At 40.0% G+C, this 19553-nt stretch overlaps 1 protein-coding gene across 2 annotated transcripts in view; it reads left to right on the forward strand.

The window, feature by feature from the left end:
• Window positions 1-19553, forward strand: part of syt7a (synaptotagmin VIIa) — an 82912-nt gene that overhangs the window by 20580 nt on the left and 42779 nt on the right. For both annotated transcript variants that reach the window (XM_044194518.1, XM_044194519.1), the window contains exons 2-3: window positions 9288-9391; window positions 19033-19112. In XM_044194518.1, coding sequence (XP_044050453.1) covers window positions 9288-9391; window positions 19033-19112 — 184 coding nt within the window. The remainder of the gene's footprint in view (window positions 1-9287; window positions 9392-19032; window positions 19113-19553) is intronic.

Here is a 19553-nt window from a genome sequence, read left to right on the forward strand (position 1 = left end):
CCAGAAACACTTGAATACACATTAGCGTGATAAGAACCTACCTAAAATGACAGAAACATCTTTGGGAAAAAATTTTTTGACGTGTACTTTGATTTTCAATTTGGCCCATGTCCCGTCTGCTAACATGGAGGGGGCTCGGTTTACGACCTATACTGCAGCCAGCCACCAGGGGTAGAAATGTTTTGGCTTCACTTTTGGGGAGCTGGAATGTCGTCCATCTTTATATACAATCAATTGGCAATGGGTTTGGAGGGTGGTGACTTTTATTTGTAAAAGTGTAAGGAATGTTGTGTTTATCTGCTCTAATGAAAGCTGCAATCGATTCCATGTCCGCCAAACCAGCTAGCTGCCTACACTAGTTACTTCCAAGGCCAAGGAGCATATCATTAACTAACTATACTACAGGTTATATTATTGTCTGGGGTTACAGGTTACAGGCTATATATAGGTCATTTATTGCCCCTGAACCTGGTAAGTCATGGTTGACTTAATTTACAACTCACAAGCTCGTTACTGAGATAGACACTAGTCGACTTCCAGAGTCTCAGCAGCCACCATGTGGACTTAAGTCAATAAAGTCAAGGGCATCAGTGGGACTGGTGACTAATAGGTTGTTTATAGCTGTGTGAAGAAGCCATAACACCCTAAAGCTCTGGGGCCATGAAACAGAAGAATCTCATTCAGCTTGTTCAGGTTTTTGCAATATGTAACAGTCATTAGTCCCAGTGTGACACTCAGGACCGGAGGTGAAAGTGGACAGAGTACTTAGAAAAGAGGAGAAAGGTGAGGTCTGAACAGGGTGTGGGGGGTTACTCTGCCATGAGGAACATAAGAACTACAAGCGGATGAATCAATGTGACTGTAATCCATTATTAATGTGTGTTTGATGTGAGGCAGGAACACTTATATGGAGCTAATTTCCTGCCAAAACTTAACAAACAAACAAAACATTTTACAAATGTCCTACAATTCACTAACAAACAGTGTGGTATGCAAATACAAAACACCATTAACAAACTAATGCATTTTGTTTAGTTTGTTAATGGTGTTTTGTATTTGCAAACCACATTGTGTTTGTTAGTGAATCGTAGGGCATTTGTAAAACATACTTTGTTCGTTAAGTTTTGGCAGGAGATTTACTCCATACACTTACAAATTGGAAAACAAGTCGGCCCATTAGGAGGCAGGGGAAGAGTGTTCTTGGTAAATGTGTGACTTACATATGAAAGTCATCCATTTCAATCTGACCAGTTAATTCAGTCTTTCTGAGGCAGAGCTTGGGGAGAAAATTATGGCAGAGACACTGATAGATTATGTGACAGATCAAGACCACGCATACTGTATAAAGTCCTGATCAAAGACATCAGAAGAATTAGATGTAACCAAAATGTTATCTTTATCACTCAATCAATCAGAATTAAAAGATCATATTCATTTACCTCCCTCTGAGATCATAACATTAAAGAAAATGTATTCAAAATGAACATGCTGATTTCAGTTTCTGGACACTAGACCTTCACAATTTTTATAAAAATATATAAATTGTTAATATCACACAGTTTCCCACCAGGCTGCAACTTTTTATGAAGGGACCAGTCTCTAGAAAAGGATAATCTGAAGAACAATAGGTGCCCAAACTGGTGCTGTAAAGAAGAAGAGCCGATTCTGTATATGGCTCTTTGAATATGCTGAAAAGAAAAATATTCAGTAATCACGCATTCATTATTCTTATTACAGTATGTCATTTTGACAGTATTATACAGCCCTACATACTACACAGAAGTTAAGCTATTCAGTCTATTCATTCGGCATCGTACTGTGAGCAGACTGCTGGTTGTTTTTCACAGACACTCCTGAGTATTTAACATTAGCATACAGTTGATAAGAAGACAGAGTATTTCTACTATGTTAGCCAAGGAATTTATAGGTATAGGTATATTAAGGACCCATAAATATATTTATGTATATATACATTATGAAATGTAGTGTTTGCCTAAGTCACATAAGAATATTACTGTACTGGACACAAACAGTATTTCTTGTATCTGTTGTATTTAAGGTACATTTCATACAGTATATATACTGTTTATCAGTTGTGTGGCAGAATCAGAAAAATATTAAACTTGATTTTGTTCATTTGTATCTATATTAAAACATGATCACAGCTTCAGTTCACTTACACCCCGAGTGTCCAGATCTTGTTGGGTTTTATGGGCGATTCACTCATTCAGTGTCAGAGGTGCTAATAAGATGATGGTGCCATTATAAGTGACACCAGGCATGTGTCACATGACGTCTTGCTAGTCCAACTCCAGCCCTGCTTGTCACTGGGCTGAGATGGATCTCATCCCTCATCTGAGAGCAGACAGAACGTGGGTGGCAGTCCTCTTACTCTCACTGTGAAACAGCCTCTGTGACAGCACAGCAGTGCTGCAGCTGAGCCACAAGGAGCATATAGGGACAGAGAACCAGCAAAGCTCCCTGTAGCCTACAGGGGATGCAAGAGACACTTACTGTCACCGCACGTGCTCTCCCTCTCCACCTGTCAAAATTTCACTGGTTGCTTTACACATCCCTGTGAGTTGCAGCACATGGGGCTGTAGTGTCCACTGTGGACTGGGATTTCCAAGTGGTTAAAGGACCATACCAGACTTTTGTTTGTTTTTTCCCCATTTTCTGCAAATTGCATAAACTCAACATTACTATCATCAGTTTGCCAAAGCATACCAGAGCTTTTTAGATGAATGGACGTTCCCTGTACCTTCCACCGATCAATTTACTTTTGGTCTTTGCTGCCAACTTGCTTGGGATAGGTAATCTATCACAGGGAACATTAGGTTGTCTATACTGTTTCTCAAAATGACCGTGGTAATGTAACATAAAGTGGTGGTGGCAAGCACTAACAAGCTACAGTATGCTGTCAGAAAATCAAACTCAGGAACACAAACAATAAGCAAACATGAATGTATTGTCAAGCATCATGTAAATATGTAGCTTCTTGCATTTAAAAAAATGTACATTTTTTTGTTGCTGTTCTCAAGTACAGTATGTCTGAACTTCCTATTAGCACACGTTGATAAACAGTTTCAGCTCTTTCCTAACCAAACAATAACATACAGTAAGTTCAATTTAAAAAACAAAGATGAATGAATGTGCTGACCTATCTACCCAAATCTCTGGTTGATTTTCATTTTTTCAGAAACTAAGGGCTGTTTGGAAAATAGGAAAAATGTATTCATCAATAAGGTGTGTAAAGGTTTAAAAATGGTGTAGTACATCTGTAAATAAAGCATTAGTATATGTCTGTAAAACTAAAACATCACTAAGAATCGATTGAGCCCAGCAAGGTAGATGTTGGATCAATCTGCAAACTATTTATGAAAATTACCAGACTTTCTCTACAGTTCCCAAACCTTGTGAATAACCATTTAAACTATGTATTAAAGAAAATGTGTAATTGTAAATGGAGTCATAAAATTGTCTTCGAAAATAGTTTAGAAGATATTTAACCATATTTAAAGCGCTGCCATGTGTTTTTTTGTGGGTGGGGTGGGGGTGGGGGTGGTACATTTGTTCAAATAGCTGTAGGAAGGTCTCACAATGGTGTCTGCATGAAGGCGAGAACTGTCAATCATCTGTCGTACATCCTACTTGAAAAGACGCTCAAGAAAATGCCTATTGAGACTTGCCAGACTGGCTGGCTTTGCAACAACAGTAAAGGGGCTAAAACATGCCAAAACAACAGGTCATCCTTTGAGCATGCCACAGCACTGGTAGCAAGCACCTCTGAGCTCACTGTGTGAAAAGTCACCTCATCAGTTTATTTGACAATGACATTATTTACCTGGAACCATAGTAATTATTCATTTTATCCACATCTCCAATCGATTTTACGTTCTTCCCACACAAATCATTGTTGTGTGCGACTGAGCACAGGAGAAATATTTAGTTTGAAATGCTTGTGCTGTTTTCCACCACCCAGTCTTTTGTCTTGTAAAATAACTAAAACAAAAGCAATAAACTGCAGTGCAGAATTGAGCCAGAAGGTAGATAGAAGCAATTTGAAATACTCAGTATCACAATACAACTGGCAGAAAGTAACATTTTGCTGTTGCACACAGATTGTGCCTCAGAGGGGACAGACTGTAAAGACATCCGAGTGACATCTGAGGATTACCCTAACAGCAGCTCAGTGGTTATAAAGAGGGCAGGCTCAAATACAAGGAGGGGGCACTTTGAAGTGGCGATTAGGCTATGAGCTTTGCACCCAGAGCTTCTGAGGCACTGCCCTCTCCACCTCAGTCAGAGCATAAAGATGTGGTGTGGCAGCTTTGCTGACTGGACACTGCTCCAGTTCCGCCTGTCCAATTAGCAATTTCTTCTACCCCTGAGGACTGGTCCCTTTCTGCTTGGCTTAGCTCACTGCATGTGGGCCAGATCACCTACATGTGTGTAACCACAGTAATGCTTGTACTCAACGCTGCTATGCACTAGGAGCACTCCAAACTAAAAACTCTGTACTTTGATATTTTCTGCAAGTTCTGTCTCTGCCTTACCCTTAAATGTCCATATTTAACCTCCTGCACAACTTGATCTTTGTTGTCCTCTTCTGTGAAAGGGTTTATTGTAAGCTCATTTACACCATCATTGCCACTACTCAGCCCAGCACATAGTGCCATTTATTTTCTCTTTTATGTGCATATAAAAGAAATAGCTACTGAAATCTAAAACAAACAAGCGACTTTCAAGTTCAAGAGTGCTCTGACTTCTAAAGGCTTCTGATCAAAGGGTTCAATGGCTTTTTCAGCTCTCTTGTCAATTTTACTGAGTGGTGCCATTTTAGACATGATTCATCACCCTCGATTTGGAGGTATTTTTCATTCCTTAGTTAAATATAGTAAAGATTAGTACATGTCACATTAGCAGTTCTCGTTTAACATCATGTGAAATTGTCTCCTTATTCCAGTTTCAGCATACAAACACTGTTTATCTCTCACCTAACTAATGCATCACCTGCTGGAGTATTTCAAGCTAAAAGTTTTGTTTTGTTCAAGGGGAAAGATAAATTGAATTTCCTGAGTGCTGTGATAGTGCAGGCTTCTCTTCCTCTAATGATGCCTCTTTTCCTCCACAGTTATAGTGCTGAAGATTTACATATCTCCTTAATACCTCAACACAGTGCATTTCCTTGCTTTTATTCCTCTACACTGCCTGCACACAGTGCTTCTCTGTAGCCTCTAAAAGGGAAGTTATATTCCATAAAGTGGGAAGCAGAACCCAGTTGTTCATTACTGAGAGCAGTAACGTGGCCTCTTTGGATGCTGCATTTTATTTGGAGGCTTTTTACTCCCTTAGCTCTCATGACTGACACAGATCATAAACCATACCACCCCCCCCCCCTCGACCTTCAGAAAGAACACAGGACGTAGGGCCCTACATCAGCTACTGCCTATCGTAGGCAGAGTTGCCAAAACCGCTTATAATACGCAACTTTGAGCTTTTTTTTTTTTAAGTCTCTTGAAAAAAGTCACGGGTTGCTGTTTTTTGGGCTTGTTTAAAAAAATATGATTGCTTGTTAGGAAAATCTGACAAGTGACTTCATTGTTTTACTGTCTGCTCACAGCCTCACAAATAATATCAGGGCTGTAGTGTAATTTGCCTTTGCCCACAAATCCCCACGTGGACCTATCCTGCGCCCTCCTCCTTCTCATTATAGAAAAATCGATGTCATGTCAATCATGTTGTCTAACCGATCTGGTTTTATTGCAGTTGCTGCCTAGTTACGAGCCACATTTCTTAGGTTTATAGTTTTTTAGAGTGCACCATTCTTATGAATTTTGACATTGCTCTCAGAAATATGTACCCTTTGTAATTACACAATACGTTAATAGTAGTTTATAGGTTGGTTGTTTTCTAATTAAATTTAAACATCTTTCATTTTAGAATGAAGGCATTATCCTAGACATTATTGGTGGTGATTTGCATTTAATTGGTGCCAAATTATATTGACTACTCTGATTTATTCTTTTTTTATAGATGATAAAAGAAGTTAATGGAACACGATTCTTCTTAGTTTTCCTTTTTAAATTTATATCAGCATTTTTACAGGCTTTTAATTTTCTGCCTGACTAGATGTAATCAGATTACATCACGCTTCGTGAGTAATCCAACAATCACATATTCTGTCAATGTAAATTGTAATCATTACGGGATAATGTTTCCAAGTTGTCAGCATCACCCTACATTACAAGAGCTAATACAAATAAAATCTGTTTTTGCTTTTCAAACTCTGAGTGGTTTCATTTGAATATGTTGCAGGCTCATTTATTGAACCTGTTTACATTGAGACCGTAACAAGCTATATTAACATTGGCCTTGTTTTTGAAGCCGCGGTTGCTTATTTGTCTCGCGAGGGTTGGCAACACTGTCAAAAATCACAACATCGATTACTGAGCCACTTAGCACTGAGGCTACCATAGATGCCCCTAGGTGGAGACCAGTTCAGCTTCCCTTACTTAAGATCCATTGCTATGGTTGCTGATGTCATGGTATCTAATGGACCCAACTTTATTGACCTCTCTATGAATATATAGTAGAAGAGTATGTAGCCTGTGTCTAATTCTGAAAATCTATGAATAGAGATATTTATCATTCAGGAGCTGGCAGTGTTTCACTGACCCTCTAATGTTCAAGAGGGCATGGATGTGCCTTTTTACCATTAGCCAGTCTCTTTGACTGTAGATAAATAATGGCGGGGGTGCACTACTATTACGCTGATTATATCTGTACCTTCACGATCAGAACAAGATCAGTCAAGTCCGATCGAGTGCTTTCCAGTCTGGGGCAGTTGCTGTTGTCCGGAGATAATAGTGTAGTGTGTGATGTTTAAGATGTTTAGGATTCTTATCTCTTAGGTCGTACAGGTGCATGGACAGATTTCCATCAACCACAGGGAGTTTAGTAAAATTCCCGCTGGCAGTAACTACCACAAGTGACTCCTACTGGTTGATTGGAGCACCTGCATGGGAAGGGATGTTGTAGGATCCAAACACGATGAAGAGTGTAAACCTTTAGTTGACTTGTGTATATTATGCCATGCACCTCACACTGACTCTGACCTCTTGTAGAAGAAAGCAAAAAAAGGTTTACTTATACATTGTAGATCCTACAAAATAAACTCAATGAAAACAAAGATTATTCTATACAAAATACTGTCCAAAAAGCCACAACATAATTGGAAAACTTTGTGGCTCCACTTTCATTGTTTTTCTGTAATTTTGTTTTGTACTTTCTCCACTTTGTGCAGTGGAGTATGTGCTTAACTCGCAGGAGCACGCAGATTCAAAGAAAAAGGCTGTAAAGCATTTTTGAAACTGAAAATGATGGTACATTTGAAGGAAGTTAAAATTTTACAATTACTGATAAAATTCCACTTTTTTGCTCTGCAAGATCTTGCAAGGTAGGCTACATGCAGCGGTCACTTTAAGGGCATGTGCAGAGTCGAGCAGTTGCAGAAGTCAGAAACCCACAACTTAAAATGAACGGATGATACACAGACCCGATATCAAAAGCACCATAAGGGGGATAACATGAACCGGTCATTGGTAGGTGAAAAGAAGCAGTTGGTAACACCATGCATGTTGACAGTCATTTCCAGTTTCGCAGGATGATTATAAATACGTTTGTTTGATTGTTATGACTGAAATCAGGATAATCAACATAAAAATTGTAGAGTGGAGTAAAATTAAAAAAACAATTTATTAACTTTTAGTTTTACTGAAGACTCACTGCACAGCTGAAGTTAGCCACGCTACAATATTAATTCACCTCCAACTCTCCCTGCAGAGCATACAGTCTGTGTTTCCCACGTCTCTCCATCCTCCATTTTGGCCATGTCCATACAAATTTCAGTGCAAATGCACAAACTAAATGGTATTTATTTTTCCTATGGTCACACTCTAGAATTTGTGTTCTCGTGGGATTTTAAAGGATTGTCTAGCAGTGGAAATCTAATCATCATCTACCTGTCATTACATTTGCTGTCCATGGCCTTAGCTGTTCTGTATGCACTCTCTTTTCCGACTGCAAGTGGCCTCAGGTGTCACGTTGACTTCAAAACAGCAGTTGAGGCTGAGGGAAGGCTGTGGAATACAATGCTGATCCCATTCTTATTTTCCATATGAAACAAGTTTACCCGCCACTGTTCCTCCTTTTTGAGCTCTTCTGTTCCCAGATGACATGGAGAAGTGGAGAATAAAGCAAAGATATGATGGAGGTGTGAGATGAAAAGGCCAGTTGTGACAAGCAGAGGAAGGGAAGGAGACAGCAATTGAGGAGAAGACAAACCCAGTTATTGAAAGGAAATCATGGGTGTTTGTCAGTGTTTGTCACTCAGCGGTGTGTGAAAATGCTTTCTGACACCCATTTATCACTGTATATTTAGAAATCAGAATTGTTAGAAGGAAATCACGAATTGGAATACATTACAGCATCTTCCCCCGGTGTGCAAATATCAAAGCTTAATGAGGCTTTATATCCTTGTCCTCTAAAGTGAAGGCCATTGAATTGTTTAAATGTGGAGAACGTGCAATCTGAAACGCAAAGTGCTCACGGGTTTAGATCCACTTATTGTCAATATGTTAACCAGCATTTAAACAGACGTAGGTGCACAGGTGCATGTGTGAATCATCTCACACACACACACATACTGAGACACATGCGAGCAGCAATAGATTATGTTTTTTTTATGATTCTCTTCCAGAGCAAACTCTCTCACTGGGCATCTACTGATACCCATTAATCATGAGCTCTCTTGTATTGTCAGCCCAGCCTCCCCTCCCCTCCACTCTCCTCTCCCCACTTCCCCTCCTCCCTTCACTTTCAGCCTGTCAGTTAACAAGCTGTGACACCATGACAGTGATGTGTGTGCAACTGAGTGATGCCTGGCTGTAGCCCTTACTGGAAAGGTATTGAAATGCTCTGGCACGAAGGGGGTGGTGATGAGATTGTATTTCTCAGCTCCTTATGACAGAATGTAAAAATGGCAGCTCTGTCTGGCTATTCAATTAGACGTGGAAGGAGAAGGCCCAGCTTTTTCTTTTGGGTTGCCCCCATCTGACAACATGACTGTGACATACAATCAGCTCTGTAGCAAAATTCCATCCCATGTTTCTATTTTACACACCATGAAGAAAATGTATCTATGTATATAAAAAAAAAAAGCATCTCTCATTTTTTTTCTGTCTTTCTGCCTCCCTGTGTATGTGTGTGTGTGTTTGTGTGTACAGGCTCAGTGTCCCTCAGTGTGTTCCTGGTCTCCCTTGCAGTGACAGTGTGTGCTGTTTGGCTGGTGGCTCTTTGTGGCGTCTGTGGTTGGTGTCAACGCAAGCTGGTGAGTTTATACACACACACACACACACACACACACACACACACACACACACACACACACACACACACACACACACACACACACACACACACACACACACACACACACACACGCGTGAACACACAAGCTTCACTAACAGATATACTGTAGCTTCCAGTCACATTTGTTGCCATCTTAATATGCTTTAATAATCTGAGAGCCTTAATAAACATTGTCTGCTGTGAGTGTACTAGCAGAAGACACTTTAGTGCATTGGAGAAAGGACAATGTGTGTAAATATTATGAAAATCTGTGTAAATATTATGTGAAGTCTTGTTGAACTGAGAATTTTCAGTTAGAAGACAGTTATATGTTATATAATGAAAACATATTACCAGTGGTGGAAGAGGTATTCGGATCTTTTACTCATGTAAAAGATCCGAATACAATGTAAAAATACTCCATTATAATTAGATTAGATTAGATTAGATTCAACTTTATTGTCATCACACATGTACAAGTACAAGGCAACGAAATGTAGTTTAGGTCTAACCAGAAGTGCAATAAGCAAGTGCAGGATATAAAGTGTGTGCATAAATGCAGGATAGAGCAATATTATGAAAATATTTTACAAGGGGTACTATGCACATTATATACACAGAAGTATACTGATGGATATGAATAATAATGAATTGGACTGGGCAGAACAGCAGTGCAATCAATGAATTAAAAGTTCTGCATTCAAAATCCTTCTCAAGTAACAGTATATAAGTATAAGCAACAAAATGTACTTAAAGTATCATCAGTAAAAGCACTTGTTCTGCAGAAAAATGACCCCTGTGGCATATATATTATTATATATTATATTATTAGATTGGTAATACTGATGCATCAATGTGAAAGCAGCATTTTAATGTTGTCGCTGGCTAGTGGCGCTAATTTTAACTACAGTTTATTTAGGGCCCCCTCCAAAGGGTCACAAGATAATTCTGGGTAGTTATGAGATGATTAATGAGGGAGCAAAGAACAAAAGTTAAGTTAAGTTCTGCTACACCAATTTGCATTCATTTTTTGGACTTTGCTTTTTGTGAAATTTGACCTTTTTGGGCCTCAAACTGTTACTTAAATAAAAACATCTGAGAAGTTTAGAGGGGAGATGTCTCTTTGGCAGAATTGCTAAAAACTCATAGATGTCTGAAACATGACAAGGGTCCCCAACTGGACACGGCTTTTTTGTAAGGGGTAGCAAGCAAAAAAGCTCGGGAACCATAGTTTTAATCTATAATAATGTATGTACAACTTATCATATGTCTTAATCAGAAAAGTAACTAGTAAATATAACTGTTAAATAAATGTAATGCAATACAATATACATAAAAGTACAATATTTCCCTCTGAAATGTAGTGAAGTATCATAAAATGGAAATACACATGTAAACTACAAGCACTTGAAAACTACTTCAGTACAGTACTTGAGTACTTTACACCACTGCTTGTTTCTGTAGAGAAACAATGGCCACAGTTACATCCGTGTCCACATGACCACAACAGTGTAGACTCAAACTAATGACTCTCTCAGACAGATATAGCTCCAACGTTAGTAAACTGTGCTGATACAGCATCAGTACCAGTCCACTCATTGAGGAGAAACAGAACACAGATCAAGCAGACTGACCTCTAATAGAGGGCATGTCATTGTGATTATGTGGTATGAAATGTGATTGATTAAAGGGAGGCAACCACTCATTAGGCAGACAGAGCAGTACGGCTGGGTGCCATCTCTCTTGACTGATTTTCTTTTTAGATTTGCATGCCTTTAAAGTTAATTGATTTCTAATTCATCCTGTGCTTGTACAACCCAGGAACACGGGTCACCTATTTTTTTAGTTTAATGTTGGCTGGAACTTGTTTCAGCTCACCATTGCACTGCTGTGAAACTTATTGGTCCACAGATGGCAGGATTTGGCATTGCAGCAGGCTCCGAACACCACATGCCCCTCTACATTATGTCATTTGCATTGCTTGAATCCCCAGAAGGTGACTGTACCTAGATTACTCGTCAATGCCGTTATAACGAATATGAACCAGGGGGAAATGGTCTGTGCTGAAATGGGACAGTGGTACAACACTTTCTATTGTTTGCTTCGCTGGAACACTGTGTTATATTTGATATTCCACTTTAAAGTAAATGGAGCAGTGAATGACTCCTAGTTTCCTGCCGTGGACGTGGAAGTAGTTCTGCTGCCAGCATCTCGGAAAATGCCCGAGGTCCTCTCTGGAGCACTGCTGTAAATGGATCTTATTTCCATCCTGTGACATAGCCATGCAGCAACCACAGAGCAGGGGCGGCCTGGGATAGGATGACGATCTATTGGCCTTATGACCCTGTGAAAGCCACTATCAACCACATCTTCACACACAAGTTGATAGGCTTCTATCTCAGCGGTGATGCTGTTTGTACACATTGCATCTTATCCTGGTTACTTGAGGGCATGTGTTTGTGTGTGTGTGTGTGTGTGTTTGTGTGTGTGTGTGTGTGTGTGTGTGTGTGATGGGGGGGTAACACAGAGTGGCATTAATTAAGCCCTTTGTAGTCCCCAGACCACTTACTTTGTGAAAAATGTCAGCCGCCCACTGGTGTGAAACCACATTAAACACAGCTGCTTTATGTACAAAATAATAAAACGTGACTCAGATAAATGGCAGTCATTTCTATAATGATAAACATGTTATTGATGATGCACTGCACTTTGACAAAATGCAAATAGTTAAAAATGATTTTCTCACATTAATATCATCATCCTTAAGGTGTGTTATTTTCTATATGTGACTAACAACTATGAAGGCACAGCAGCTATACAATCTGTTCTTCTAAAAAAAGTTGTTACAGAAACTGTTTCCACTCCCTCACTTCCCTTGATCTCTGTAGCACTATATTCCCTGAGCACATTATTAGAATGTATATACAGTATGATTAGCATAAACACAGTTACTTTCAACTGAGACCCTTTATTATAGATGCATACTGTATCTAATATACTGTAAATTCATGCAGGTTGATTGTCTATGCACAAAAATGTAAATAAAAACCAGTGCTCAGTAGTTAATGCTCATTTTACATAAAACTACCACGAGCCAGTCCACGTCTAAAACTTTCATTTTTGATATTTCTGAGTGTACTCTTTGACAGTGTCAGCTTTCATAAGAACAAATGTTTGCCTCAAGCTTCACGTGTCAGTTGCGAGTGGGCCCGTGCCAGTTTTGGTTATGATTCATAGGTTAATAGACAAGACATTTTGGGTGAGTGTTGCTTTCGGTGTTTTAGCTTTGGCAACCAGTGCGATGGGTTTTATTTTAAAAGTCCTCATGTGCAGTCATCCTGAAGCCTCCCTCCTGCTTGGCTTTCTGTTATCTAAGCCCCCTGGAAGTACTGCGCATTGAATGCTATCGTCTCCTTCTGCTGCTTGCTAAGTCTGTTTGCTTATTGCTGTTTATAGATGCATCAGCATGAAATTTTTAGAATATGCGCTATGCCAATGTCATTTTTATAAGCGACTTTTTACTCAGGTTTCACAGCACTTATTCTTCTGTATTGATTGATTTTGTTTGCTTTCATGTCTGTCTTTATTATAAGTTTGGTAATTAGATACAAAGGTGGTAACAACAACAACAAAACAAAAATAAAAATAATAATGCAACGAGTCACATGGTTGTTAAGCTCCTGCATTGTGGGGCTGATGATTGTCAGCAGGGGCTTGTGTCACAGGTGTTGGGTGGGATTTTCGGATATCAGAGGTGGTGCAGCTAACATCTGTTTGAGCAGCAGTGGCTGTTTGGCATTCAGAAACCCTCTGCTTGCTCCTGTGAGCCCTGTGCTGTTTGATCCGTGACATAGTTGTGAGTGGAGTTGAGATTGGACCTGACCAGATTCACAGTGTGATTTGATCCCTGTTGCACTTGTATCAACAACCTTCAGTATTTTGGTTGCATTAACTGAGAGTTAGGAGTTCACAGTTGTTAGCAGGATGATAGTAATTATGCCAATCTGAGGAGAGAGAAGATGTGAAAATCAATAATTATAGAAGTTCAAAGAAGAACAGTCCCAATCATTGTGAATATTTTAATAACATGTGGATCTAAAGCCTTGACCTGTCACATTCAAGTGGCAGATAGTGCTGGCAGCATTCCTGGTGATATGTAAATTTTATGCCTCTGCAATTACATGCTTCTCGATGTCAGCGAACACTACAGAAGAACGCAGGTATAAAAAAAAAATTTGTTTGGACAGATGCTAAAAACGAATGATCACTTGATGATTTAGCAGCGGACGACCATTTTAATAGTGCACTCCTCTCTAATTATGGTGTGATGTGGGTAATATTGAGCGAGCATGTAGACTCTTGCTGCCTGCTAATTCACAGCAAACAAACACAGCTGGGTGTTGGAAGGCAGTGCGCTGCCAACTGAGACAGAGAGAGTGGTCGTTTCACGCTGCCTCCTCTCATGTCTGTATTCTTCAAGAAAACCCTCAGCATCACCCTGGGCAGTCCAACACCAAGTCTTTTCTCACTCATCTGCAGCTCCGCATGGAATATGGAGCCTCAGTGGGCCCCTTTCCTCTTTTAATACATCCACTGTCACGCCTGTACAAATAACTGAATCAGCAAGTAAACAAGCAAGTAAACACATGAATTTGTAGTGGTTATTAGGGTAATCAGGAATTAAGTGTCTGCACAATTTGAAATCTCAGCATATTTCAGCCCTCTTTTGTCAATATACTGTAATTAGTGTGACGCCTATGAAGATTTTTGAACATTATAGAACGTAATTTCCTAAACTCACAACAACAGCATATCTTGGCAAACTAGAAAGTAAGCTGAATGTCCGTAGGCAAGTCATTTAACAATACCTGACACACAAATCATGGCTGGAATAGTGTTGTGTGGCCTGGTACAAGACATTTTGTTTATTTCCCATTTACAGATCCAGGGCTGTGTACAAACACCCAAGTTTTTTTTCAGTGCACACACAGAACAGACAGCTAGTGGACCATGAGGAGATATTCACTGAATTTGACAAAAAGACATGTATTGGATTAGAATCGCATACCCCACCTTTAAACGACAAAATACGTTGTTTGTCCATGCCCTCTAGAATGACTACCGTCAGGGTGACATCATATGTCCGTGCCTTCCAAAAGCGTAACAAATTAAATTTTATGATGTGACAATGCTGTGGTTAAGGTTTGGTGAGGTTTAGGCACAAAAACGACTTGGTTAGGTTTAGGGAAAGATCATAGTTTGGGTTAAAAGAAGTAGTTAGTTATGGTTTTGGAAACATCGTGAAGGTTAGGGGACCTTCGTCGTCATGTTGACAATAATAAACACATGGTTAAGGTTAGGGAACAATCGTGTTCATGCTTTAAAGAAAAGAACAGTTGAGTCAATGTTTTTTTCTTGAAACAAACAGCAGTGTTTAAGTCCAATGTTTCATTGACCCATCCATCCACCCTGACCTCCTGCTCTATTACACGTCACCTGACTTCCTACTTTGCTCCTGTCATAATAACTGCGACTGCTAGAGGGCTTTGTCACTTTAATGTAAACATTTGTGGTCAGTAAAACTGATCGAGATGGCTGAGAGACTCTAATATGGTTTTGAAACAAGATATTTAGTCTGGTGAACTATTTATTTGGCCAACAGTAATAGTTGACCTATAATGCTAATAATGTAATATTTCAAAATTGCAGATAAAAAAACAAACTTAATGACAGAGCACGCCAGGCTGCCTAAGGGATCGAGTCCTTATCAACAACGGTCAAAGTTACCCATCACATAGATGAGTACAATCATTTCTCAATACAATTTAAAACATCAAATACGGGGGTCACGTATCAACAAACCAGCCTAAAACAACACACACATGCATGAGCATTGTAAATACCAACAATAATGGTCCAGGCTGCCTACACGGGATCCAGTCCTCATCAACACCCATCACACACAATATAGTGCTAACAGTGAATAATGCAGTTAACTGGGACTGACCCTTACTTTAAAACAGAAGCGACCACTGAGGCCTCATGCATGAATCATAAATCAATAGCCTAGTTTTATGCATGATCCATGATGTTGAAGATACAGAAAAATGGAACTTGGAAAAAACAGCATGTTGTCAGTATTTTAGAGACCCCCCCCAAAATTTCACAAATCATGTTTTCAGGGGAGCTTATGTCTTAGTAAGAGGAGCCAAGCTCCCCCTGGCTCCCCTGTAATTCGCGCCCTGGATACTTAAGTTCCACTATTCCCCTCACTACGACACACCTGCTCATGTATTGTACTAGACTTCAGTAATGTCATTTATAACAAGCTCTGTTGTGGTTTGGTTGTTAAAAAGTGTTAGTGGATTGCTTTTTGTGTCCAAGTTGAGGCTTGCTGCAATTTGGGTATGTCTCATAATTGGTTCATCACATCAGTTGGAGGAGCTATTTTGAACTCATGGCTCAGAGCCAAAGAGCACTGAATACTGTAATCGTGTGAAACCCTTTGTCGTTTAACAAAAAAGACGACTGGTTTAAATTAGACTTAAGTATTTTCAAGGGTATTTGAGTAGAGGATGAGGTGGGGAATAGCTCACTCTTCCATTGGTTTGCTTTAACCCTCATTTTATTTATTGAGCTGATTTTCTTTATCGTTTCTTGCATCATGTCTTTAGAGCTGGTGAGCTTTGTTAAGTTCATCACTATGGATCCCTGCAGCCTCCACAACTCCCTTGAAGATAGAAGCAGAGTGTTTGTTATCCACTCTTGTGAATGAGCTGGAGGAAAGGTGTTGAGGAGATGGTTTTGAAGCTGTGTAATTCTTTGTGTGTGTGTGTGTGTGTGTGTGTGTGTGTGTGTGTGTGTGTGTGTATATGGAAATGATGATCATTGGACTCAGTGCCCATTGCAGAGTGTTTAAGTCCTTCCTTGTTTTCACATCCAATACACTTGGGACTTCCTGTCACTCACTGTTTCTCTCAATTCACTTTTTGCACCTGCCCCTCCCTCCCATCTCGTCTGCACTGTCCTTGTTTTACTCTTCTGCTGGCTGCCTCTTTTTTTTTTTTTTTAAATTTGATTTCTATTTTCAGCTCTCACCCCTCTTTCTGTACTGGACTCTCACTCATCCTCTGTGTCTTCCCACCTTCCTGAAATTTTTACGATAGATTTGAATGATACATGAGTTTCCTTTGATAGCTTGTCCTCGCCTGACAGAAATTCAGACTGTTTTGCCTCCCCAGAAATTATCATACAAGAATACAGTATTTATTGCGGTGTGCTTATGTATAATGAGTTTTTGTATGGGGAAGAATATACCTCTTGGGCATGCAGATGTTTTGAAGCTTTAATGGTAGGTTGTATCCATCTTTGTGTCTTCAAAATGGTGTATGTACATACTGTATGTATTCAGCCAGCATGTCAAGCCAATGATAACAGCTATCAAATGCCTAAAGCAGACTATAAAAGATCACGAATGGTCTCTATAATGTAGGCTGAAAACATACGGACATGTTGCGATGTGTTCAGTATGTAGACTTAGTACTTCCATGTCGATGATGGTCAGTCAGTGATTAAGTTACAAACACACCTCTTGTATGCATTTGTTACTTGAACTAGTCGTTACTTTATTCTAGTCGTTCCTGTCAGATCTATGTTTATTCATTTGATGACTTTTTTATTTCAGGTTAGTGCTGATTATACAATAGATGAGCGGCTTTGTTTCCTTGTTTGTGATGGATATCATTTTTGCTCAGTAGTGCCATTGTGGGCTTTATCATTTTTGCTCAGCGGTGCTATTGTCAACTCTGGCTTTGTAACAGGTCCAACAATATCCAAAGCCACAATATCCAAGGTGTGGACTGTAGTTTGAAATGATATCAGTCTGCCTGTTAGGTTCTGAAGCTCAAAATATAGGCTGCGGCACAATTTGCATTTTCATACGCTTCTGCTATGTATAAGTGATGCATGCATCATAGATAGATCTGAGACGGTTCAGTCTGTCAGAAATTCATACATAACCTCTGGCTGATTGCCTCTCTGTGTTTTTCCCCATGTTTAGTGGCTCCACGGATTTCTGTTTACAGGTTGAATGTGGGTACTTGTAAATGCTGCATGTGCTGCATATGCTGCCAAGCCTTAAAGAAAACTATTTAGATTAGACAGGTGGTCAGATAACGTTTTGCTGCCACCTCTATAAGAACTTTTTCCTCTTGGTGCCACAAGGTGCTGATCTGGCTGCCACTGGAGGGGAAGGTATCTTCTACTGACTGCCTGTTGTTTGTGGTTCTTATTGATCAGGTCTAGAATTCTGGAGGGGCCTAAAACTGAGACCTGAACCTCATCCATATTAGCACCTTTAAGACCCAAACTGACTGAACCTGACTGATGCTGCTAAAATCTGAGACCCAAACCGAACCCGAGACCCAAGGCTATATTTTTATTTGTCTTGCTCAAAGACAAAGTAACGCGCTTGGTTTGGATGGACAGCACAGGTTTTCTCACTAATATAAAAAAAAAAACTGGCAATGACAATATAATATATACTAGGCCAACTGAGTCTGTCAAGGCAAAAACGAAATGGCAATTCAGTCTGATTATCATTCACGTATGTACATAGGCATGGATAGAGACGATTGGCACAGTCATAGACAGAAGAGAGAAATTTTATTTGGAAATAAGTAAACCAGAGCCCAAAACGTTTCATGACCAAACAGCCGGAACCTGACCCAAACCTGATACGTTGTCGCTGGGGTTAAGGTCGGATAGCAGAACTCTAGTAAGGTCTGGTAAGGCTTATCATGAAGGCTCATTACAAGAGTAAAGTGGAAGCAGGGAGGTTGCCTAGTCCAGTCCATACATAACCATAGTCCAGCTTGAGATCTCCAGTCTCCAGCTCCATGCTCAGCCCCCAACAAGCAAACCTACCACAGGAAATCGTCCTCCAGCCAGCTTAAGAACCAATTGTCCAAGCCAAGCCATGGTAGCAGCTCAGTGTGTATGCTTCCCACTCATCTTCTGGGATGGAGAATCCTCGCCTATCCTTGATGTGTATCAGAGCATCACTGTCAGGCAAGCATGCGTGGTATTTAGGGGGGTGAGGCAGCTTTAGACTGATCCCCTCCATGTCTCACTTGTAGCAAAGTGTCAATAGTGATTACTTGCATTGTGACACGTGTGAAACACCTTTAACTGTAATGAGCTTTTCCAGTAGAATGCGCCCAGCAGACCTCACTTTTCAAAGCCTTTAAATTGCCATTATTTCCATGGTTACAGCAGGTCATGCTCTAGCTATTTGAAATCAGGCTGGTGTGGGACTTTCTAGAGGCTTCTCTCCAGTACCCAGCGGATTACCTTAAAGAGGCAATTGCCATGTAAATTTCAGGGTGGTGTGAATGATAATCATAGTCAGAAATGGCTCTCCACAGCAGATTTGATTTGACTTTGATGAGTGTAATCAGGAGACCATCAGGTTAAGGACTGATGGCACAGTGTTCCTGAGATAATGGGAGAGGCATTTGCACTTGAAATTAGTATAGCAAAAAACAGTTTTAAAGAACAAATGTAAGCTAACCTTTTGTTTCTTTGCTTTCTCTGTCATCCCCTCCCTCTCCTTGGCTCAAGGGAAAGAGGAATAAGCCAGGAGTGGAAACAGCAGACACTCCAGACTCAGCACGTGGGCGAGGGGAGAAGAAAGCCATCAAGTAAGTGCCTGGTAACGGGTTGGGGTAGAATAATCTGGTGATAGTTAACTCCATTTGGTTCAGCTTTGAGTCCCTCGATGTACACTACACAAACCAGTCAGAAAATGAAGCCTGTTGTTTTATCTTGAAGAGCACAATCTCTACAAGAGCATGTTTGGGCAGACATTAAATGAAAGGTTAGTGATTTAATCAGTATAGATTAAATCTGCATTATCTTACCTGTGAAGCTTTTGGCTGGACGAGTCTGCTCACTTATCTTATGGGTTGTAATATAGGTCTCCCTTAAGTGCAGGCCTTTAGCCATGCCTCTGCACTGCTTAAAATGGTGCAGGTTTAAGTAAACAGAGGGGGTTTGGGAAGATTTTGATCTAACATTTCTTACAGGGCTCAAACTAAGATTAAGGTATTTTCTGTTCTTGATGAAACAAGGCAATAGGTCAA

This window comes from Siniperca chuatsi, linkage group LG4 (genome assembly GCF_020085105.1).
Source record: "Siniperca chuatsi isolate FFG_IHB_CAS linkage group LG4, ASM2008510v1, whole genome shotgun sequence".
Taxonomy (NCBI): Eukaryota; Metazoa; Chordata; class Actinopteri; order Centrarchiformes; family Sinipercidae; genus Siniperca; species Siniperca chuatsi.